The sequence below is a fragment of the Rutilus rutilus genome, assembly GCF_951802725.1.
Source record: "Rutilus rutilus genome assembly, chromosome: 8".
Lineage (NCBI taxonomy): Eukaryota > Metazoa > Chordata > Actinopteri > Cypriniformes > Leuciscidae > Rutilus > Rutilus rutilus.
Window position 1 is genome coordinate 21,842,826 of NC_140222.1, and position 24,287 is coordinate 21,867,112.

At 36.1% G+C, this 24,287-nt stretch overlaps 3 protein-coding genes across 6 annotated transcripts; 2 read left to right on the forward strand and 1 right to left on the reverse strand.

The window, feature by feature from the left end:
* Nucleotides 1–1,010: 1,010 nt before the first annotated feature.
* Nucleotides 1,011–10,996, forward strand: mfsd14a1 (major facilitator superfamily domain containing 14A 1). The gene is made up of 12 exons (XM_084417256.1): nt 1,011–1,323; nt 2,899–2,994; nt 3,204–3,266; nt 3,349–3,476; nt 5,111–5,225; nt 5,315–5,533; nt 6,316–6,429; nt 6,563–6,634; nt 6,726–6,838; nt 7,001–7,098; nt 7,165–7,319; nt 8,934–10,996. Exons 1-12 carry the CDS (start codon nt 1,246–1,248, stop codon nt 9,138–9,140), a joined length of 1,458 nt encoding a protein of 485 aa, XP_084273382.1. The 5' UTR covers nt 1,011–1,245; the 3' UTR covers nt 9,141–10,996.
* Nucleotides 10,997–11,036: 40 nt separating this feature from the next.
* sass6 (SAS-6 centriolar assembly protein) lies at nt 11,037–19,406 on the reverse strand. Of its 3 annotated transcripts, none has more exons than XM_084417669.1 (17): nt 19,034–19,406; nt 18,815–18,875; nt 18,650–18,729; nt 18,429–18,533; nt 18,179–18,350; nt 18,025–18,102; nt 15,407–15,526; nt 14,948–15,139; nt 14,674–14,868; nt 14,507–14,596; nt 13,163–13,342; nt 13,002–13,083; nt 12,712–12,830; nt 12,427–12,573; nt 12,008–12,090; nt 11,835–11,929; nt 11,037–11,752 (listed from the first exon to the last, which is right to left on the reverse strand). In XM_084417669.1, the coding sequence occupies exons 1-17, from the start codon at nt 19,096–19,098 to the stop codon at nt 11,679–11,681; spliced, it is 1,938 nt and encodes a 645-aa protein (XP_084273795.1). In that variant the 5' UTR covers nt 19,099–19,406; the 3' UTR covers nt 11,037–11,678. The 3 variants fall into 3 exon arrangements, 2 of the variants coding, with proteins under 2 accessions (XP_084273795.1, XP_084273796.1); XR_014628464.1 differs by having other exon boundaries at nt 11,054–11,752; nt 11,835–11,965; nt 12,049–12,090; XM_084417670.1 differs by lacking the exon at nt 12,427–12,573 and having other exon boundaries at nt 11,054–11,752.
* Nucleotides 19,407–19,419: 13 nt separating this feature from the next.
* Nucleotides 19,420–22,839, forward strand: lsm7 (LSM7 homolog, U6 small nuclear RNA and mRNA degradation associated). Of its 2 annotated transcripts, none has more exons than XM_084417673.1 (4): nt 19,420–19,477; nt 19,733–19,823; nt 19,932–20,003; nt 22,095–22,839. In XM_084417673.1, the coding sequence occupies exons 1-4, from the start codon at nt 19,472–19,474 to the stop codon at nt 22,235–22,237; spliced, it is 312 nt and encodes a 103-aa protein (XP_084273799.1). In that variant the 5' UTR covers nt 19,420–19,471; the 3' UTR covers nt 22,238–22,839. The 2 variants fall into 2 exon arrangements, with proteins under 2 accessions (XP_084273799.1, XP_084273798.1); XM_084417672.1 differs by having other exon boundaries at nt 19,455–19,554.
* The last annotated feature ends 1,448 nt before the right edge of the window (nt 22,840–24,287 follow it).

Consider the following 24,287-nt stretch of genomic DNA (forward strand, 5'->3'; position numbering starts at 1 on the left):
ATACTTACCTACTATATAGTATGTGAAAAACAGTATGCCAACAATGTAGTGTGTCCGACTACATAGTATTCGAAAAACAGTAGGTGAAAACTCCCCGGATGACCTACTACTTCCAACGAGATTCTGAAGAGCACATTCAATGGACACTTTACTATCCCATGAGGCCAAGGGAGGGGATTTGTTAAGGGCAGTGGCTGCATCTTAATTACTTCACGACCACTAAAAAAGTATGTTCTATATAGTATGAGTGTGTGTAGTTTGAATGTAATCTGTACGTACTACATTAGCCATGTAGTCATTATCATGTGACCTTACTGCCATTCACAAATCCTCTTCTGTGGCCTCATGGGATAGTAAAGTGTTCATTATATGCACACTTCAGAATCTTACCGGAAAAGTAGGTCATCCAGGTACTTTTTGCTTACTCTTTTATGAGTACTGTGAATTCGGACAAACTTATTTAGTCACATACTGTTTTTCGCCTACTATATAGTAGGCAAGTATGCGATTTCGGATGCAGCCAGTGACACTGGTAGGTCACGTGACAGTAACAACATGGATGATTTATTACGCCCAGACTCCGATACTGTCTATGTATACTGCCCATATCCATAGAAGTACATTCAAATTCAAATGTAGTGAATTTTTTAATGTTAAGCCGTTTTATGTGTTACTACTCAGTATGCAATTTTGGATGCAGGGAAAGTTTATCAAATAAATAAGTAAGACATGCAGTAGTGATTTCTGGTTAAACTATAAATATATTAAATATTATAATAATAATATTATAAGTGTTTTTTTCCGTGAACTTCAAAGAAAATAGAGGAAATCATAAAAATTAAGCTAAAAAGCTAAAGTTAAAGGGAAAATAGTCAAACAGTTTATATAGTAAATATAGGGCATAATAAAATTGTATTTTAAATATACTGGCTTTAGTGGCTTTTAGTCGTATATTCGTGTTTTGACCCTCGTGTTTGGTTTAAATATGACGGCTCTGGTTTTGACCACGTGTGCGGGCCAGGCGGAATCGAATGATGCCGACGTCATCACGCACACCATGCGTCTCTCTTCGGGAAGATGGCTTCTGCTGTGTACATGATGCCAAACTGAATGGACGGAAAACAAACCGATATTCCTAAAATTCCCCCCTCTTCCCTCCTCTATATCCCGCTCCGCATCCATGCACACGCGTTTACGTTAAAAAGAACCCGATTTTAACCTAGTGTGAAGAACTAGGATGATAATATGACCCAGAAAAAGAAGAAGCGAGTGAATCGCAGTTTGTTACTGGCGAAGAAAATCATCATCAAGGATGGAGGAACGGTGAGTGTTTAAATCTAACCACAATAAACACTTAGACACGACGGTTTAGGTCTTAAGTAGACGTGTACGTAATTATTATGTTAATGTTTGAAAGAAAAAATGCTTTGAGAATATGTACGTTATTGGTGGAGTAACTTCAAATCTTGTCATCATGGCTGTAAACATCAGCATTTACTTCCTGTAACGTTAATTACCAATAAATCATACCAGCACGCATAAACTTCAAGATTAACCATTTAAATCTCTACATGTGTTATTATATTAATGTTCAGATGGTTTGATGACACATTAGAGGGGGTTAAAGATGTCAAGCTCATCTGTCATTACTCATGGCTGGCTGTAGATACAATTTATGTTATATGGTTCTCTATTATGAAGAAGTTCAAACAAAATATCAATAAAAATGATCATAGTATTGCTAGGCATAGAGTTACCATGTTTTTTGCGTGGTACTATGGTAATTTCATGCTATTTCTAATGCAAATAACATGGTAGATAATCAGTATCAAAGCACATTGTTATTGTTATTAGTATTTGTAAAGATAGATATGTGAAACTTGTCTGTCAGATATCTATTGGATATGAATGTATTTGTCATGAAATGTAGGTATTATTTAAAAGTATTATTTATAAAAATATAATTTTAGTTTGTTTATGTGCTTTTGTTATTTATTTTTTTATCTCAAATTGATTTAATAATTTTAGCATTTCAACTTAAGCTAGCTTTATTTTTAAGCTAGCGTTAGTTATCAAATCAATATTTCTAAATATTTAGTTTTATTTCAGCTTCATATCTATTACTGAAAATAATTTTTAATTGTTTTAGGGGCAGTTTTCACGACACCGTTTTCAACAAAAAATATAATTAATTTACACGACGACAGGTGCAAGTTTTTGAAAACGATACCGTTATCGTCTCCGTGTAAACTACAAAAACGTATTTGTGATAACAGTGGCATCATGCACAGGTGTATTGTGTGTTCAGTCTATAGAGGTGTTTAGAGTTTCTTTACAAAGTGACATCGCCATCTACTGGCCTGGCATGAATAATACAGCGTTTTTAATCTTTTTCGTGGATCTGTATGAATGGGGTTGTTTCAAGCTTTTACGTTTGTTGTGTAAACGTGCCCTTACAATACTGCCTGAAAACTTCCATTTCTTTACAAATAGGCCATTGATAATAAACATTGTAAGGGTCAGTGGGTTTGTCTGAAATGCTTAAAAGCGTATGAGTTTTTGTCCTGTTCACTGGCTGTCAAGATCAGTTACAATTTCGTTTGGTTATCAAAATTGTAGTCTATATATGGTCCAAATTTGAACCTAGTTGCTCTAGTTATGTTTATTGTTCCTTTTTTAACAAGTTTTATCTTGCCTACAGTACCTAATAAGCCAGAATCAGCACAGGGTTGGCACCTTAAAAAATATTGCATTAACGTCTTAATCTCTCGTTGGAAGGATTAGGCCGCAAACAGACCTTATCTGTTGTGAAAACCAAACCGAAGCTTTATGGATGTGCAATAATGCTGGTTGGTTTCCTCACATGTTCTTCACCGTCTCTGGTTCTTCTCTCTCCAGCCTCAGGGCTTCGGCGCCCCCAGCGTTTATCATGCTGTTATCGTCATATTTCTGGAGTTCTTCGCTTGGGGTTTGCTGACAGCACCTACTTTGGGAGTAAGTTGTGGTTGTTTTAAACAGAAATAAGCTTGTTTTGCATGAAGAAAAACATCGTAATGGTAGCGCGATTTTTATTTTCATATCAAGTGTCGTGTTTAGAAACCCTTTTTATTCCCCTGTTATTATATTGAGTAATATGATCATGTATATGATCAATATGATCACACTTGCATAACCGATGCTGTTTTTGTGTCATGTGACTGCAGGCTCTTCATGAAACATTCCCGAAACACACGTTTCTCATGAATGGCTTGATTCAGGGCGTTAAGGTATCATCTTTGACTTCATCCTGTAAAAGATCTATTATTGAGTCGAGTTCATAATTCATCAACTGCTTGCTTTTGTTCACAGGGCCTGCTGTCGTTTCTAAGCGCCCCTCTGATTGGTGCTCTGTCAGACGTGTGGGGAAGGAAGTCCTTTCTTTTGCTCACTGTGTTCTTCACGTGTGCTCCAATTCCTTTAATGAAGATCAGCCCGTGGTACGGTACCTTACTCTTTTTTTTAAATTTTTTATTTTTTTATTACAATAAGGTCTTATTTGTTAACAGTAGTTAATGCATTAGCTAATATGATCTAACTGAGCAATATCTTTTTTAAAGCTTTTATTAATCTTTGTTTGTTAAAATATAACTGTTTATTGTTTGTTCATGTTAAATCACAGTGCATTAACTAATGTTAACAATAATGTAATTTTAATAATGTATTAATACATTTTGATATTAACATTAGCTCAAATTAATGCTGTAGAAGTGTTCATTCTTAGTCCATGTTAACTAATGAAACCTCATTGTAAAGTGTTACCATTTATTTCTGTGTATACATAATAAAATAAAACGAAATGTATACATTTAATTTAAATTTAATATAATTTTTTAATTAAATAAAAAATCAATTAGACATTGAAATTAGTTTGAATATCTGAATGTATTTGTCCTGACAACAGTTCATTTAGTATGATTTATCTACTATGATATTTATTCATACTTTTAATGAGCTTTTATTTTCAATTTCAAATTGTTAGTAGTTTAATAACATGCTTTTGTCATTTTTATTAGTTTTTAAAATTTCAGTTTAGCTTTAATTTATTTTTATTTCAGTTTTACTTTTAGTAATTTCAGTATTTAATTTGAAATTAATTTGATATTTAACACATTTTAACTCATCTTAATTTTGTAATTATTTTTGCAAACGAAATATATATTAAATTTAGGGATGCATGATATATCGCCCACCTTATCAGTATCGGCCGATATATGTAAATTTTTCATGTTATTGTTATCGGCCCAATAAGAAAATTTGGCCAATATATTAAAGCAGATAAATAATGTATTCTTTCCTTAAGCTGAGACACTTAAAGCGATACTTCACCGATGAGCAATAAGCTTTGTTTCAGTAGAAACCCGGTGGTATTTTCGAATGACCGTGCTTCCCTCCCTCATGTCCCCCTGAGACGAGAGATTTCTGTATTGTGTGTCTGGAAAAAAACCTCAGATGACTCAAAAATCGTCATTTAGCATCATCAGAGGCTCTTTTGTCCAGAGGCGAGAGACTACAGCCAGTAGGAGGAGCTCGTTCCGCATGTCTTCAACCCGCCCATAGGGGGATCTCACGATAAAATGCCGTCTTTTCAGTTTCGAGTCGACTAGTAGCCTAGTTGTATCATTTCTTCCGATACTGCCCTCTGAAACCGGTAGGCGTGGCTTGGGAGTGGCCTCGTAGGGCAGCGAAGCAAGTGCCTTCTGGGAGTTGTTGTCTTTCATCCACATGAGCCAAAAATACATTTTCTGGCTTTTCTCCGTCTAGAGGGCACCAACTTCTAAAATAATTTCACATTTCTACTACATAAATGACCCAATTTAAATACACATTCATCTTTCCAGCGGTGAAAGTTCATCATTGTTTTTTAATTGCCTGAAATATGATTAGAATCATAATGGACAGGAAAATACAGTTCAGCGCAAGTTTGTCATATAGGCTACATAAAATTATACTGAGAACACTACTTAAAGAGCCCAAATATCAATATATCGGTCTGTTTTGTATATTGTAATACATATGCACATCTTAAATCTCATGCATAGAAAGATGTTAAAGCGTTCTTCTTGTGTTTCAGGTGGTACTTTGCTGTTATCTCTGTATCTGGGGTGTTTGCCGTTACCTTCTCGGTTATATTCGCCTATGTGGCCGACATCACTCAAGAGCATGAGCGCAGTATGGCTTACGGCATGGTGCGTATAACCCATCAACACATCATCATCATCATCTCTCTTTATGCCCCTCTTTTTTTGCATTTACGTGTCTGTGCTTTTTCTAAAAGGTCTCTGCCACGTTTGCGGCGAGTCTCGTGATCAGCCCGGCCATCGGCGCGTATCTGAGTCAGGTTTATGGAGACAGTCTGGTGGTGGTTCTGGCTTCTGCCATCGCTATGCTGGACATCTGCTTTATCCTGGTGGCCGTGCCCGAGTCGCTTCCGGAAAAGATGAGGCCGGCGTCCTGGGGCGCCCCCATCTCGTGGGAACAAGCTGACCCCTTTGCTGTAAGTAGATTTGACTTCTTTGAACTTGCTTGGTGCAATAATATTACAGTCCACTTTTCACAGTCCAGTCAAGTCCCCAACCGGTTCCTACCGAATAATGGAATTTATTACAGATGTTAAATGCACTGCAGATGCAGGACCTTCAGCATGAGTGTGGCTGGAAACATGTATTCTTTATTTTAAAAAGAGAGAATGGCACAACACTTCGCTCATATGTCATATCCTGTGTGGTTTTCAATAGGGAAGTTTTTTTACACCCATTTGGCCCTCCACAGTTTGAGGTGTTGACATAATGGAGTTTTTAAAGCTGCATCATATCTGTATGATGTACCCCTACGCATGTCATATAAGGCAGTTTTCACACGTGGTTTGCTCTGAAGAGTTCCTGCGACGCCTTTTACAGTTTTCCACCACAGTGTTCTTGGTTTTGATTGGTTAATGTGTTCCTGTCAATTTTAGAAGACACAGGTCTGTTAAACATGTGGTCTCAAAGCACATAAACGAATGCAAATTGAACCATCTCAATGTATCAGGGTTGCGATACCTTTACAAATAGGGATACATCAATATTAAAATTCCACCTCATGCAGATTTTTATAATGTATTACATCGGCCAATAAACTGATAAATGGCTGATAATTAAACACTAAAACTAAAATCAGTCATTTTAAATGCATTATAATAGTATTTTAAAAGATTAATTTTACAGTATTACATAATAAAGTGTTTAAAACTGTTACAACGGGTTAGGGTTATAAACAGGAATCTGTTTCTCTCTACAGTCTCTGAGGAAGGTGGGTCAAGACTCGACGGTTCTGCTCATCTGTATAACAGTGTTCCTGTCGTATCTGCCTGAAGCGGGACAGTACTCTAGCTTCTTCCTGTATCTGCAGCAGGTTTGTCAACGGACAGATGTGGTTAATCTTTAACTCCGTTTTTAATTGTGTTTAGTGGGTCAGGTCTAGTTTTTTTTTAAATCCTGATAAGAAACAGGACTGTAAAGTTTTATTGTTTTACCCTCTTATCCAGATAATGGGATTTTCCCCTGAAAGTGTTGCCGCGTTCATCGCTGTTCTAGGATTGCTGTCTATTGTGGCACAGGTCAGTCGGATACATGCTAATAAAGGATTTTTACTTCATTATTTTATAATTGGTGGATGATGTTGAATGTGACTTTTCTTTCCACCTACAGACTGTAGTGTTAAGTTTACTCATGCGTTCCATCGGGAACAAGAACACAATTTTGCTGGGCCTGGGATTTCAGATTCTGCAACTCGCCTGGTACGGTTTCGGATCTGAGCCATGGTAAGACCAAAAGCCTCAGTGTTAAATAAGTCAAGGAAAACTTTTTTTTTTGTGAATAATGGCGTAAATGATGGCATTTTTCTTTTTCAGTTAAACTGTTACTTTAAGAGTAATGTAAACATTCAATGAGTTTTTACTAATGAAATCGTTCCTAATTTCCAGGATGATGTGGGCGGCCGGCGCCGTTGCCGCCATGTCTAGTATCACTTTCCCTGCTGTTAGCGCCCTGATTTCCCGCACAGCTGATCCGGATCAACAAGGTAGGTTTTCTTGAAGTGAAATGACATATTCTCTGAGGCCGACTGCTAAAGGTCATGTTTCTGCAGGCGTGGGTCAGGGTATGGTCACGGGAATCCGTGGGCTGTGTAACGGTTTGGGTCCGGCCCTCTACGGTTTCATCTTCTACATCTTTCATGTCGAGTTGGACCAAGTTCCGGACAAAGACCAGGATATGCCGCATCACCATGATCCCCACCAACAGGTAAGTTACCGCACATCGTTGCATTTAACTGAACTATGTTGAATGATGTTTGTTGTTTTAAGGTTTGTTTTAATAGTTACATGTTTTTTTTTTTAAATAATAGTTGCTAAAGTTAAAATGCTGAAGTCCAATGCAGCTAAACAACACTCAAGTATAAAACACTTGCAAACAATTCTTCATAGCATTGCATAATTATAAAAAAAGTTGGATACCTGAATGAATTTGCAATTACAAACAAAACCCAGCCTCCACAAATCAAACAGAATAAATTTGTTTTAAATCATTCTTAAACCATTTGCAAGAATTCAAGCAGGACGTGTTTGTTGTTAATTGTTCGTAGAATCATTCTTAAGAATTGAAGCATAACCAATTTGTGTATTTTGTTTGTAAATAAAATATAATTAGTGTAATTTTTGTTATTCTCTGAAAAAAATGGTTGAATACCTTAAGTTATTTGGTACTAATTTGTGCAAATTGCTTGTAAAACCATTCTTAAGAAGTCAAGCATTTAAATGTAAAAATTTCTTAACTAGCTGCAAGAATTCAAGTTGAACAAATTTGTGTAAATTGTTCCTAAAACTATTCTTAAATCAAGAAGAATACATTTCAATAATTTGTAAAACTATTTGCAAGCAGAATGAGTTTAAATATTCGTTGAACCATTAGTTAGAATTTCAGTAGAACCAAATTGTAAAATATGCAGAATTGTCATTATTCAAAAATATTTGGATACTTGAAGGAATTGTGCAATACCAATTTGTTAAATTTTCGTAAATTTGCGGAATTTCAATTATTTCTATTTCAAGTCAAGCTAAATAATTTGTAAAACTATTTGTAAAAATTCAAACAGAATGAGTTTGTTGTTAATTGTTCGTAAAACCATTCGTTAGAATTTGAGTAGGACCAAATTCTTTGAAAATATTTGGATACTTGAAGGAATTGTGCAGTATCTATTTGTGTAAATCGCTCATTAAACTATTCTTAAGAAGTCAAGAAGAATAAATAGTTCGTAAAACTCTTTGCCAGGATTCAAGCAGAGCAAATTTATGTAAATTGTTCATAAAACTATTTTTAAGTCCAGAGAAAAACATTAAAATAGTTTGTAAAAATATTTGCAAGAAAACAAGCAGAATGAGTTTGTTGTTAACTGTTCGTAGAATCTTTCAAAAGAATTTGAGCAGAAACAGTTTGTGTAAATTGTTTGTAAAATTGCACATTTTTCATTATTCTCTAAAAATATATATATATTTGGATACTTGAAGGAATTGTGGAGTACCAATTTGTGTAAACCATTCTTGGGAAGTAAATAGTTTGTAAAACTATTTGCAAGAATTTAAGCCAAACAAATCTCTGTAAATCATCAGTAAAATTTCAAAATATTTGTTATCCAAGCAATTAAAAACTCATTCCTTCCTCCACGTGTGAGTGAATCCTCACTGTACGGACTTTCATGCACAGTGTGAAGGAGTTCATAGAGATGCATTTTAAAAAGTCATTGCGCATATTCAACGTTACGAACATTTGGGTGTAAATGGGCCTTCACCATAGACAGTTTTGGGAAGGGGTCTTGCCATTGTGTTAACCGTGTTCCCGCCTCATGTGTTCCCCTCACAGAGTGCAATAATCCCAGGCCCGCCGTTCCTCTTCGGCGCATGTTCTGTGCTGCTGGCGCTCCTGGTGGCTCTTTTTATTCCCGAACACCCCCATATGGGCACTCGTGCGGGCAGCTGGAAGAAGCCCACATCACCCCACGGGCACTCGCACAGTCCCCACCCACCCGGAGAGGCCAAAGAGCCCCTCCTACAGGACACTAACGTGTGATTGGGTGTTTCCATGTGGCCGTATTGGCCACGCCCCCTAACCGTTGAGAAACGAACTGCGCATGGAGGCTGTTGTCATTTATTGAAACGTAAAGCTATATCGAAGGCATGCACAGTCTTGCACCTAGAGCTCTACCTTCCTGCAGAGTTTTGAACTTGCTAATTAAGCATGAAAATTACTGACAGGTGTGTGAACTCTGCAAGAAGGAAAGTCTCTGAGTAAGACTAGGCGTCCCTATTGTATCATGAATAGAGCACCACTTTTTAAAAGAAATGTATATAGGAGAACATATATTTAACGATGGTTCTGTCCAAAGGCACTATTGCAATGGCTTGTATTTATTCTTTGTTTTGTTTTTTTGCCTTTTTTCTTTTCTTTTTAACGTTACTCTTTTTCTGATTATATAGTTCTTCATTTACCATAGCTCACTCAGGGACATTAACCCGGTCAGGAATGTTTCCGGACACAAGGTGTTCTCCTTATCAGAAGGGCCTAGCGAGAACATACTTGCATACATACAAACAACAGGCGTCATTCATGAAACGCAAGCAGAACGAATTTGTGCAAATCGCTTGTAAAACTATTCGCAAGAATTCACATAGAACAAACGTCTGTAACTCGCTCGTAAAAATAATCGTTAAATTTTAAAACGAAAAAAAAAAAATCGTTTTCTAAAACAATTTGCGTATAACAAATTTTTCCAAATCATTCGTAAAACTATTCGTAAGAATTTCAGCCAAGCGAGTTTGTGTAAACCGTTCGTAATCTACTTGCAATATTTTGAGTGGAACAGATTGGTGTAAACCATTCATTAAACTAATTACAAAATTTGAGTAAATCAGTCGTAAAACCATTTGTAAGAATTCATGCCGTTTGTAAAAACATTCATACGAATTCAAGTTGAATGATTTATGTCAATTGTTTGCAAAACTCTTGAGTTTGAAATTGTTCGTATAAGAATTTAAGCAGAGCGAATTTCTGTAAATCACTCTTTCGATGGAGTTCATGAAATTCGCTTGTCGTTCTTGAGGCCCAGTGACCTTTTTTTAGGGAGCATAATTGTACGGATTTCCACGTGAATGGCCTTAACGGAGTTCAGTTTCAGACTTTCAGACAAACATTGCATTGGAATGATTGTGGTACAGCTTTAAAGTTTCTTTTTTGTTGTTGTTGTTTGTTTAAGCTGATGCCTGTTTTCTTTATACCACTTAGAATCAATGGTGCCTTCCCCAGCTTAAATTGTGTTGTTGACGGAAACTGGTGAATTTAAGTGATGCGCGTAACTTCCGACTGGGAGTTCTAATCAGCCTCAGCCTTTCGTATACAACTGAAGCTGAGTTTCGTAAAACAGCGCTAGAGCTGACTCCAAACCAGTAGTGAAACTGAAATACATGGTGCGTCATTTGTCTGGATTCGCTTTGGCCTTGTGTAGAAACATTCTTTTACGAAAAATATGTACGTTTACGCAAAACACTTCCTAAATGCCAACTGACAAAGTAACATTTGAGAAAAAGGTGAAATTTGCCAGTGGCCTTTCTATATTTTTTGGTTTTCATAGAGACAGATGAATGGCTTGTTTTAAGATACATTTGACCAAATTTATATTTTATTGACATAAGACAGATGAGTTCGTCTGTAATATTAGTTGTGTGCTTTGGATATTTATGAGATGATTTCCTGTAATATATTCTCTTCGTCTCAGAATACAGTGTGCTTTTTTTTTTATGTTCTGTGCTTTTGTTGTGCCGTCTTCATTATAAATTTTAACATGGTGTATCGTTTTTTTGACCAACCAATGTAAATATGTCAAAGTATCTAAACATGCATTTCAATAAAAGTTGAATATTTTTGCTGTATGTGCGATCGTTGTCTGTTTTATACTTCAGTTCCATAATAAAAAAGACAATTTTATTAGCATATTAGAATTTATTCACTTGTCCTAAAATTTTGCTACCGATGAACAAGCAGCCAAACTGCAATCCATGATAAACAGATTACAAAGTTCACTATATTAAACCATAAATACAATATAAATGTACACACAATGATATATATATACAGCTTTACACAGCAAACCAGTCAGTCTGTCATCAACCAATCAAGTACTTTAAAATCTTTATACCTTCAATAAAAAAGCCAATTGAATTGAATGAATAGCACTATTTGAGAATACAAAACAGCAGCTCTCTGACTGTTTGGCAAAAGGTGAGTTCATTCTTTCAGAGACAGTTCATGTACGGCACAAACAAGTTTAAGACACTGAAAAGAGGTTTTTAGGCACCATAGACTTAAAGGACCAAAAACAGCACCATTATAGTGAGACAAATTGGTCCCATGTTTAGGGTTATCATTCAAGGAATCTAAACAGATTGAGAAATGGTTATAAAAATAAATCTGTTTTAATAAATTACTGAAAATATTTGAAACAAACAAGACCACCATCTGCATGGATACTTTGCAATGCCTTAGCATCTTAGTAGTGGCGTTCACACACAAACTGTAGTGATGAATAGAGGTCCAATATAAACGTGCTGTTCGTCATCCTGGGAAATACGCAGACGCTGCGGCCGGTGTCGGTTTTGCGCCAGCCGTGTTCAAGGGCTTAGGGACTTCTGCAGGTAGATACAACGTTTATTAATTCTCCTCAAAAGTATAGCATTAGGAATAACTGGGTAAAAACTTTTTGTCGCTTGCCTCTATTTAGATGCATGCTGGGTTGGAGACCGCGGAGAGGAATGCTGTCGTCTCGTCTCTCAAAGTACTTGGAGTCCAGACCTACAGGTTCTCCGCTGTTCAGATCAGAGATGCAGCTCAGACACAAAAGGCTATATTTGAGATCAGGAAGTAAATGAATTAGAGGAACTCACTTTTCTTTATTGGAAGGCTGGGCGAGTGTAGAGGGACTCACTTCTGCTGCTGAAGGTTTGCCACTCATAGGGTTAAACTGGACCTAAAATGTAGTTTAGAACATTATTTATTTGAAAAAAAGAATTCAACATGGTTTTCTCAGACATTTATAGCTAGCGACTGCCGCTGAAAACAAAGTTTAAATTAATATATGCTATTATTGTAGCAACCCATGCAGATAAAACACTATTTTGACTACAACAAACAGATGCAAAAATAAAATATTGGACACGCAGTCCTTAAGTTAAAAAAAATAAAAAAATAATCAGAATTGTGTGAAGTGTGAACAGAGACTCTAATAGAGACAAGCAAACCACAGAAAAACAGGAGATGCATGAAGGAAAAGATGGTATGAGAGAGAGGAGGAGACGAGGCCTGCCTTTGGTCCAGACGTCTGATTGTGCAGTGCCAGGACAGAGCGAGTTCCTGAGCTCACACAGGAAAGAGGGAGAGGATATTTGGAGTTTATCGTAGAGGTGATGGGGAAACCATGTCCCAAAGACGAGGAGAAACCTTTGCTATCAAGCTAGAGAAGAGAAGAACGGCTACATCATTTCAAAGACATGCAAACTGATGGTTACTGTATGATTTCCAGCTACATCAAGCAGACAAAAAAAACCTGTTTGGTGGAATTTATACTACATTTTCAGTGATGCGTGATTACCATATTGTGAGAGACACTTCCTGTTCTCAGCCCTGCGGCGGGCGTCTCGAACATTCCCAAACTTTCCTGCTTCCGAGAGAGCTGGTTCTCATTCAGCTGCTTGTTCAGCCAAGTTATTACTACATGAATGCATAGGGATACGAAAGCAGAAAAATACACTGAAAATGATATTCCATTAAAATAATATATATAAGAGAATAAAATACAAATATTTTTAAACTTAATAAAATAGATAAATAAATGTAAAATACATACATTGAAAATAATACATTTATATATTTTGAACTAACCGTTCTCATTGGTTTTTAACACTTCCCTGCTCTCGTCCAGTTTCTGAACTGTAGCTTCCAGTTGCTCCTTTAATCTTGTTGCCTGAAAACAACAAAGACTGTTGGTGAAAAGAAATGTTCAGGGACATGTGTTGGCAGCACATGTGGGGTTGGTACGGCACCTCTTCCTCTTTCTGTCGGAGCCGCTGTTGGGCGTCCTGCAGTTCTCGCTGCTCCCGTTGCAGTTTCTCCGTAGTTTCCTGCAGGATCTTTTCTTGAGACACGGTCACTGTGTTCTTCACCTTGATCTTCCCCACCAGAGCCTTCAGATCCCCCTGGAGCTTCTTGATGATGCCGTTCGCCTGCAGTGGGAATTCAGGATTAATCCGACTGTATACAGGGTTTCTGCAGGTTTGATGAAGGTACATTTGAGACCTTTTTAAGACCTAAGTAATAAACTGAATGGAACACAATATGTCGACGTGTTCTCTAAATGAGAAACACAGGGAGTTGTATTAGCAACACTTAAGAGTTTGAATTTGAGTTTGATATTAATTACTTTTTAATTCATTGTACAAAAAAGTAGCTTGAATAGCTCTGAATATGGCACTCTCTTTTACTGTATCTTCTGATCGCATTGCAAAAAAGATGTTCTTCCTCAGTATTTCGGTCTTGTTTTGTGTAAAGATTCTTAAATCAAGATGCATTTACTAGAGATATAAAACATGTAGTCTTGTTTTCGGTGAAATTGATCAAAATGAAGTGAGAACAAATAACTGTCAATGGGCTCAGCAAAATTCATTTTTGATAACATTGACAGATTTGTTCTTGTTTTAAAGGGATACTCCACTTTTTTTGGAAATAGGCTCATTTTACAACTCCCCCAGAGTTAAACAGTTGAGTTTTGCCGTTTTCGAATCCATTCAGCCGATCTCCGGGTCTGGCGGTACCACTTTTAGCATAGCTTAGCATAGATCATTGAATCGGACAAGACCATTAGTACACGATGTAACTACAGAAGAGTCAAGTTTTAAATAGGCAAAATATCGAAACTCTTTGGTCATTTTTTTGAGAGAGGTGCTAATGGTCTTGTCCGATTCAATGATCTATGCTAAGCTATGCTAAAAGTGGTACTGCCAGACCCGGTTGTAAAAAGTTGTAAAATGAGCCTATTTCCCAAAAAAGTGGAGTATCCCTTTAAACAAACTCACTTAATTTTGTCCAGGTTTTCAAGACTTCATTTTTACATTTGCATCTCAAGTAAGTGTATCTTGATTTAAAGTTGTTTAAATATTTGCACTTCAAAACGGGACAAAAATACTAGGAAGATTTTCTCCTTTTTTTTTGCAATGCATGCAACATTTCATGCCATGACTTTATGAATTTAAGACTTTCAGCTCTGATTTAAGACCTTTTTAAGGTAGTAATTTTGTGTAGCAAAATTTGTAGGAAAAAAACAAAAAACTTTTTTTAGCACCCGCAGAAACCCTGGTATGAGTAATTCACAGTTAAATTCAGACGCAAACCTTGATGAGCTCCTCCGACAGGGATTTTACCGTGGCCTCCAGCTTGCCGATCTGAAGTTGCTTGCTTTCTGCATTTCCTTCAACAGAGTTCTAGCAAACAAAATGTATTATTAAATATAAAATGAATGAATATAAGGATCCGTTCATGTCAGATTTCATCTGCTGACCTTCTGCTGCTGTGTGGCTTCCAGCACCTCTCTGGTCCGCATCACGAGCTGGTCTTTATCTTTGATCTCCTGCTCTACGACAGCCACTCGCGTCTGCAGCTGGTTGACCAGACGCTCTCTCTCGTGGCATTCGGTGTCGAGGCTGCTGTTCTCCCTCCTCAGCGACAGAACCTGCTGCTTTGACCTCTGACACTCCTGGACAAACACCACATTAGTTATGCAATCAGATGTTCTTGTGACTGTCAGACCACATCCTTCTAAATAAATATCGCACCTCTTCCAGACTAGCCAGTTTGGCTTTGAGGTCTCGTATGGTGGAGTCGCTCTTGTATTTCTTGTCGGTGAGCTCCCGGTTGGACGTTTCCAGCTCAGAGACTTTGGTTTGGAGCTGCTGGGTGCTTCTGTGATGAGACGACTCAAGTTCCTGTCGCAGCTGTTCGTTCTGCTGCTGCAGACGCGCTTGTGTCTAATAACACAAGGAAAAAATAACATCAGTCTCTTCTTTGAAGAGATAAAATTTGAAATAAATATACAAGTTTTTAGCTTTCTGATAGAAACTGGACTTTACATTACTATATAACTATACTATTACTATATCTACACAAAGTTTTATTCCATGTTCAAGCATTTTATATACAGTACTTTTTTTTTGTTTTTTTTTACTTTCGCAACTTATTGAAATGTTTTCCCCCATATCAAGAAACTCTCAAGTGAACCGCCCATGTCAGATCACCTCCAGAGCATTTTCACGCTCAGCTGTGAGATCCTGCATGTGTCTGCTGGACAGAGACGTCGTTTGGGACGTCCATTCAGACCGCAGTTTGTCCAACTCTCGACTTTTCTCAGACAGGGTCTGGAGGATGAATAATAATGAAGAAAAATCATGAATCAATATAATTACTATAAAATCAAAATTGTTAATACATCATTATAATATAATTAATACTAATACTAAATACACATGTATATATAGCAGCTATACAGAAAATCATATTGATGATTTCTATAATTTCTTAATATCTTCATGCCTTATATTCGCCTTTAGCGGATTGGAGCTGGGAGATAATATTGCTAAATTTTGTGACAAAATTAAAGTCAAGCATCTGAGATTTGTTATATGTACTGTTTTACGTGAATATACTGTATATATGCAGGTAAAGTAGGATATACTATATATCCAAATTTTTATATATTGCTGGGCAATAATACAGTTTACATTTTTGACGATATATATAACAATCAAGCCGACTGATAATATAGTTTACGTTTTTTTGACGAAATATTACAATCAAGCTGGGCAATAATATAGTTTGTATTTTTGTCCCTTTCATAAAAAAACAACTTAATTTATGTTTTTTTTGATGAGTTATAACAATCAAGCTGGGCGATAACAGTTTATGTTTTTTGACAAAATAGGCAATATTATAGTTTACGGTTTTTGACAAAATGTAACAAATTAAGCTGGGCGATAATATAGCTTATGTTTTTATGACAAATATTACAATCAAGCTAGGTAATAATATAGTTTATATTTTTGCCCTTTTTGTCAAATTTTTTTTTTTTTATGAAATATAACAATCAAGCTGGGTGATAATACAGTTTACGTTTTTTGACAAAATATGAGATAATACAGTTTTTTTTTTTGACAAAATAGGTGATATACAGTTTATGTTTTTTGATTAAATAGTTTAGTTTAGATTAGTTTATTATTTATTTTTTTGAGCAGTAACCATTCTGCTCAAAAGGAGTGGGCCGAAGCAAAAGAGCTTATAAGCGCCCACCCCCAAAATTAATACAATAAAAATTCTCATTTCACAATAGTACAAAGAAACATAGTGCAAAAGCAACAAAACAACAAAAAGGAAACAACAGCAAAAAACAAACAAAACAAAACAAAACAAAAAAACAAAAACACAACAAAAAATGGATTATATACACTTGCAGTGTCTGATCATGGTAGAAATACCCCTAGTGGCAAATAATTTCTTCTTTATACTTTTCAAAAATATTTTGTTTGTATTTATATTTGAACAGGTTGATGTTTGGACATTGTTTCATCTCCATCTCCAAGTTATTCCACAATTGTACCCCATTAACTGTAGGGCTAAAACTTTTCGAAGTTGTACTATGTTTCTGCGTCCTAAAGTTTAATTCATTACGTAATTCATAACAACCAATACGTTCTTGGAACCTTCTTTGTATTTGGCTTGGTAACAATTTGTGCCTTGCTGTGTATAGCATCTGTACTGATTGGAACTCAACAATGTCATAAAACTTCATGATCTTTGATTTTAAAAATAATGAGTTTGTGTGGTCCAAAAACTCAACTTTATGAATTAATCGGATAACTCTTTTTTGGAGCATTACTATTGGTCTTAATGTGCTTTTATAAGTACTACCCCATACCACAGAACAATAATGTAAATAGGGCAAGATCAGAGAACAATATAATGTATGCAGAGCTTTGATGTTTAAAATATGCTTTACTTTTGCAATTACTGAAATGCTTCTTGATATGTTAGTGGTTGTATATTTAATATGAGAGTTCCAAGTAATTCTATCATCTATAATAACTCCAAGGAATTTGATTTCATGCACCCGCTCTATAACAACATCCTCTATCTGAATTGCTTCCTGAGCATTGGAATTACCGTTGCCAAATATCATCATTTTGCATTTACTCAGATTTAGTGATCATTTATTTTGTTTGAACCACTTATTAACACGTTTGAGTTCCAAGGTAACAATTTGACAGTTGTTGTAAATCGTCTCCAGATGCGAAAATATTTGTATAATCTGCAAACAAGATAAATCTAAGTATTTAAGATGTTTTACAAATATTGTTTATACACATATTAGACAAATATAACAATCAAGCTTGGCGATAATAAAGGTTTTTTTGACGATATATATTTTGATGGAAAAGGGCGATGATATAGTACATTTTTTGACTAAATATAACAAATCAAGCTGGGCGATAATATATTTTACGCTTTATGACCAAATAGGTGATGATATAGTCTAATTTTTTTTACAAAATAGGCGATCATATAGTATACGGTTTTTGACAAAAAGGGTGATAATATATTTTACGTTTTTTTGGCAATATAACAATCAAGCAGTAGAGATTTTATCTAGTACATACCGCTTAACGTGAGTGTACTATATTAATCCGGGTTAGGTTGGATATACTTATAGTAGTTGTACAATTCATTTTTAAATATTAATTTATTTGGTGATACTGACAATTATCAAGTCTGTGAGGTTTTGCTCAATTTATAACAATTTGGTGGCTATATTATAAATAATACAATAATTAACTTTAGAGAAACCATCTTAAATTTGACTTACTTGCTGTGCATAATTTAGCTGTCTTGTCAGATCTTCCTCAGTCTTCCTCAACTTCTGTTCCAACTGTTGCTTTTCCTCCTGAAAACAGATATATTAAAGATGCATTCATCCAAGCAAGCAGGATAAAGACATAGTCCATGATGATGAGTTGTACCTTTACAGTAGACAGACAGGTGGCCAGATACTTCTTAATATCTGTATCAGATCCCGGGAGCAGCTTCAGAGAGAGATGTGTGAGGTGTTTAAAAGCGTTTGTCTCCACAATATTAAGGTTTGAAGGACCGTGGTCGAACGCCGATGAAGCTGACGTGAGCTGCAACAGGAACCTGACAAAGAAACAGTTCTTACAACCCATACACATTAAGAAAAGATTTATGAGAGATAATATTCAGATAATCTCTCACCGTGGGTTTTCTCTGTCCTGTTCAGAGATGCACTGCTCAAGCAAGTCTATGAATTTCTGTGGGAATGATGTGAAGTCTATTAAAAGCCCTTGTTGTACTTTTAAGCTGCGAAGGAAAGCAAATAATGATTATTACACTGAAAATCTCACACTGAGTCAGATTTTACTGTGCTGACAATAAATATGGATCATTATTTTATAAAAAAGATCAGATCACTATACCTCTGAAAATCCTCCTCTGATATCACAAGATTGTATAAAAAGTAAAGATCAGTATCATCCGTCAGCCGTACAATCAAATCCTGTTGATAAAACAAACAGAAAGACATAAGACCAAAATAATGCTTTACATTCATAAGTAATGATGTATAAATGATAATTCCTCACCTTCCTATGGACAGGATTTGATAATAGCTGCAGTTCAATACTGATGCGAATGACTGCACGTCTGTAATTTAAAACAGCATAATATATAAACACATTTAGACCCTTAATAGTCTCCAAAAACAAAATACTGTAACATACATGACAGTCAAAGAAAAATAAACCCAAACACTCATTTAGGTCTTATTATGTTCAAATATATACATACACAATCAGCATTACCTCTCATCGGTCTCTCTATTCTTCACCTGCACCTGTAACCTCTTGTTAAAAAGTAGTTCCGTCATTTTGAGTTCATGTAATAACACAAAAAGCGTTAATAATCATTAAAAAATCGCAGTTTTTTCGTGTTTTTAAGTTGTTGAACGAGTCATTTGTTTTTTCGCGCTTCGCTCCCGCGTTTGTCCGTTTCTCACCGGATGTGCTGAGCGCCTCAACCTAATCACGCGTATTATCGTATTTGAGCATATTTATTTTTTAACAATCGTAAAAGACAAATATATACAATTTAAGTTGTGTTTGATATATATTTGTGGGTGTTTAAGGCTGATAAAATTTAAAATCTTTTCTGTTTGACTTCACCGGCGCGTGTTGTGATTGGTCGAGATGCAGGCGTCAAACGTCAACGCCGAGTGGGCGGGGCGTAGATGAGTTTTGAACATGGCGGTGAGTAGCGCAAACGTTTCCACACCGTTCACTTTACAAAACGCTTGTATGGTCGCATGGTTTTTATAAACAAACATGTAAGCACATAAATGTCTTGTGAACTCTGAAAGTTCGAACTGTACTCACTAGAGCCTGCTCGTTATTGTAAATTTGATGTGTTGTGTATTAATGAGGAGCTAAGCTACATACTAAGACACTGGGTCTGATATATATTACACACAGGCCTTCTATATAATATGTGGTTTTGATTTCCAGGATAAAGATAAGAAAAAGAAGGAGAGTATTTTTGATTTGTCGAAATACATCGACAAACATATAAGAGTAAAGTTCCAAGGAGGTCGTGAAGGTGAGACAGTTGCTTCATAAGATAAAATAAGGGTTTAAATAATTCATCTATTATGCTTAACTAAATTACATTGCATTTAACATTGTTTCCACTGTTTCTTATTTTCAGCAAGTGGTGTCTTAAAAGGCTTCGACCCGCTGTTGAATCTTGTGTTGGATGGCACCATTGAATACATGCGAGGTAAAATCTCTTTCGTCCTCTTTCTCAGGGGTTTTCAAACTGGGATCTGTGTAAAAAAAAGAAGAAGAGAGATTAACATAAGTAGAACAATTATTTAAAAAATCACTTAAATAAATAATGTAACATAATAGAAGCTAAATATTTTCCCAATAATATTTGACACACTATTTTTCTTAGTATAAATTGGGTCATTATACAGTAGTTAAAGCTGCAATCCGTAACTTTTTTGGGGTTAAAAATTATCCAAAATAATTTTTTGAGCAAGTACATAACCAGCCAGTGCTCAAAACTACCTGCCTTGCCTTAGCTCGATTCAAAACGGTAAGCTTGTAATAATGTTTTCCAGTGGTACTGGTGGATTTCCGCGGCAAATTCGAGCATGTCTTTGCGTCACTACGTCACATCTGTACACATAAAGAAGATGTCCCGGCTAGTAGGCTATGTTGTGTGTGAGGATGTTGGAGGTGGAGATTTATAGCCTTTATCTCACAGCACTTGATATAATTAAACTTATCAATTTGATGGCGGATCCAGAAAGATTCAAACGACAATCACCAGTGACAACTGGAGATTCACTCGTTGTAAAATGCAAAAGACTTCGAAGTGGCTACAGAAAAAGAAAAAAAAAGAGACTGCAACCGTGCCCATGCGAAAACAAGGATTAACATCAAAAGGGCTTTTGAAAGTTAAGGGGTTCAAAACGGACGCAGAGACGGCTTTTTTCCCCCGTGCATCGGAATATTGAATAATGCAATAAATATGCATCTGATTACAGATACGTGTGTTTGTATTTCAAAGAGAACCAGTTCTAAGGAACATTCATTTGTAGGTATGACAATTAGAAATTAGACTGCACAGAAATGGAAACTGAACTACAGGTAGCCCTAATACACATTAAATATAGTCACGCAATACTGATGCTGTTAACATTAACAATTTGAGAACAAAGTATAATTTGCACGGTTTGACGTGATATGATATAAGTGATCGTTAGATTTAATCCGCCTTAAATTTCCCTCAGTTGGTCAGAACAAAAGTGGATGTTACTTATGTGGATGTTACGGTTACGGTTACATTTTCTGGTGAAAATTCTTATGTTGGTCATACTTACAAAAAGTAGAATCTGTCATTCCGAATGCCAGTTTCCACACTGACAGCCGCACATTCTCCTCAAAACATTGGATTCATCCGCGCTGTGCCGTGCCGAGGCACAACCCACGTAAAGTTGATAATTCCGCGAATAACTGCAATTGCAGATTTCGAACAGAGGTGGCGACAAAGAGGAAAAACGACGGACTGCAGCTTTAACATTTGAAGTGGATCAAAAACACTTCACACTGTGAGCCTTAGTGTTCAATTCCGATTTATTGCTCAGATCGTCTTCTTTTTTGTGTGTGTAGCTGTTCACATTGTTGTTTTAAATATGGCCAATATTAGATTACATTGTGAACAGATCATGGTCCTGAACTGACCCGTATGCGCAAACGAACAATAAAAAGACGTCACGCAGCGCGCTGTCATACGGAAGTAAAAGTTTTGCGTAAAAAAAAAAGTTTCTGCATTTATTTATAATGTGATCTGCTGCACAAGCCAGCAAATTTATGCGCAGACAATATAAAAAACAAAGACGACGATTCGAAAAAAGATTTGCAGAGTTTATTATACAAGCCCTTGTGTTTTGCTTGTATATAGAGCTGTTACTGTAATACTTGTGAGCTCTGACACATCACTGTCCTTTACGGGCTACCTTTCACTTATGTCTTGATAACGTCAGGTATGTAAAATCTTTGAAATGACTACCATGAGCACCAAATTGTTACGAATGTTGCTCTAGAGTGACGTAAAAGTCGCATGAATTCCGGATGCAAAACATCCGACCTGTATCGGATTTAGTGGCCCAAATCAGAATTGGAAAGATCATGAGAAAAACAGATCTGAGTCACGTTTGGGCCACATTTACCTGCAGTCTGAATGTAGCCTAAGACATTGAAAACCCTTGCTCAACCAGAGCGTTTTATTTTATTTTTTTAAAGCTTTTTATTCAGGATCGTTGTATATGATGCCTAATCACATCCTGATGATTCCGAACAGATCCGGATGATCAGTACAAGCTGACTGAAGACACCAGACAGCTCGGCCTGGTGGTTTGTCGAGGGACGTCCGTCGTGCTTATCTGCCCACAGGACGGGATGGAGGCCATTCCAAACCCTTTCGTTCAACAGCAGGATGGATAATATTCAGCCTTGTTTATTTTTGTTTTTTTTTCTTGCATTTTGTAGATGTCTGGTGGAAAAAAAACGGATAGTTTTTGTTAGGTCTGAAATCATGAAAAATGTAACATTTTGTATTTAGACTCAGGATAAATGTGTTTTGGTTGGTTTTGTTTTTGTTGATGAAACTCATGTTTTATTGTGTGTGTGTGTGTGTGTGTTAATAATGGTTTTGAATTATAAGGCATGTTTTCTGTTCATGAAAATAGGTGCGTAATATATTGCCCTGGTTCTTTCAGTGTTGTTTTGCTACTGACGTTCATTTGGACCATAATAAACATCTGGGATTTAACCATTTCTAATTCAAGCAAAAACAAAGACTATGCCTGTACCTCAAAGGGTGGATCCCACAGCTTTACCTATCCAGAAAGCTTTTGTACACACACACACAAACAGTTGGACATTGTCAGCAAGCTTTCACGGAACACCATTTGTATAATATTTTGAAGGCCTTCGGTTTCAAGACGCCTTGAGAAAACATTCTTGTTTACTTTTGTGGTGTCCTCTACTCTGTTTTACATTTACAAAACTAATTCCTTAGATTAAAGACTCAGTCATGGACCCTTCCCTATTTGTGAGATTTTTCCACCCTACTTTTGTTAAATGAATGCATACACTTTGTTAATAGGTATAAAAGCAGAACTTCTTTCACATACAGGTGATCATGCAAGTTCCTAAAATCTTGCGAGGAAACAAGGGTTTTTCCACCCCTTTTGATGGCTATCAGATTGAGATGAGCTATTCATGCTTCTTAGCACAGCCACAAAGACCTGCCTGTAACCTTTCTAGATTTACTTTAGGTGGGAAACAGTATGTACATCAATATAGTCACTAGTTACAGTATAGTTTTCACTCTGATATTTAACGCAATACGTGTGAGGCTAATCGAGTTTTGTTGGTCCCTCCATTTGTGATGGTGGTTTTCTAGCAGTTATGAATGAAAGGCTGTGTGTCTTGCCTTGCTGGTGCTCTTTTGAACAGCAGGACTTTCCAGATTTTATCAGTGCGCACTGGCACCCAAGTCTGGGCTTTATTGGGTAACACAGTTATAGTGGTTCAGGGTCTGTTAACTGATGGTTAACTTTAGAGGGGTCTGTAAGAGGAGCTGCTGTCTGAAGACGGGCCAACTCTTAATACTATTCCAGGTCAGTAGAAGTCTGAGGAGAGGTGGTCTAGTAAGCAAAGTTGCATTTCATTTTGCACAGCAGAATAAACCTATAAAGTAAAAAAAAAAAAAAAAAAAATGTATGTAAATATATATTCAGTAAATAAATACATCACATTCAATACATTTTTTTTAAATGAACATATAAATGTAAAAAATGAGAAGCTATATAGATACAAATATATATATATATATATATATATACATAAAAAAAAGAAGAAAACTTTTTTTCATTTACTGGGAAAATACAGAATAACATTACTGCACAGCACTTGCTCTCTCTATACATATTCGATTTTAGCTAATAGTTAATTTGCAGCATTTGTCGCTGGGTAGGCTTTTAAGAAATTTAAAACTATTTGCCGTTTAAGCTTTTGGTTTTGTTTTGGATTGAGTTTTTTTTTTATAATTTTTTTTTTACCCCTCCCAGGAACAACAGTCTGTTTCTTTAAATCCCTTAAAAGTTTTAAAATGGTATTGTGAGAAATAATAGAGGATTTAAAAATAATAATAATAATAATAATAATATATACATATATTGTAGCACCGGCCAATCAAAGACCTCCCCTGCCTTACCTGTGTAAAGCCACGCCCACATGTAAAAACCTTGCGCATAACAGCGCTGCATTCTATACAGTCTCCAAACGTGTCGTGCAGTTTATTCGGACGTCAATGTAAAGATCAGATGTATCAGTGACCAAATGCTGCCTGAAACGGTGAGTAACCATATAATCTGTTCTATTCCTCTTAGAATTGTGCCAGAAGTTATTACACCCACAGTTTTAATGCTCTTTGCATTTGTTTCTAGCTCCTCAGAAAAGTATTTGAACAGTTTGAATTTATTTTTGA

What these genes read in the sequence shown, in the direction of transcription:
- sass6 (XM_084417669.1), bottom strand. Translation starts at nt 19,098, where the DNA reads ATGACGGAACTACTTTTTAACAAGAGGTTACAGGTGCAGGTGAAGAAT. An exon ending in AGCGTGAAAATGCTCTGGAG is followed by an intron (nt 15,140 to 15,406) that starts GTGATCTGACAT and finishes TTGTGTTATTAG; the next exon opens with ACACAAGCGCGTCTGCAGCA. An exon ending in ATCAGACGTCTGGACCAAAG is followed by an intron (nt 12,091 to 12,426) that starts GCAGGCCTCGTC and finishes ACTACATTTTAG; the next exon opens with GTCCAGTTTAACCCTATGAG.
- mfsd14a1 (XM_084417256.1), top strand. Translation starts at nt 1,246, where the DNA reads ATGACCCAGAAAAAGAAGAAGCGAGTGAATCGCAGTTTGTTACTGGCG. An exon ending in TGACAGCACCTACTTTGGGA is followed by an intron (nt 2,995 to 3,203) that starts GTAAGTTGTGGT and finishes ATGTGACTGCAG; the next exon opens with GCTCTTCATGAAACATTCCC. An exon ending in GCAGTATGGCTTACGGCATG is followed by an intron (nt 5,226 to 5,314) that starts GTGCGTATAACC and finishes TTTTTCTAAAAG; the next exon opens with GTCTCTGCCACGTTTGCGGC.
- lsm7 (XM_084417672.1), top strand. Translation starts at nt 19,534, where the DNA reads ATGGTTTTTATAAACAAACAT. An exon ending in TGGTTTTTATAAACAAACAT is followed by an intron (nt 19,555 to 19,732) that starts GTAAGCACATAA and finishes TTTGATTTCCAG; the next exon opens with GATAAAGATAAGAAAAAGAA. An exon ending in CACCATTGAATACATGCGAG is followed by an intron (nt 20,004 to 22,094) that starts GTAAAATCTCTT and finishes GATTCCGAACAG; the next exon opens with ATCCGGATGATCAGTACAAG.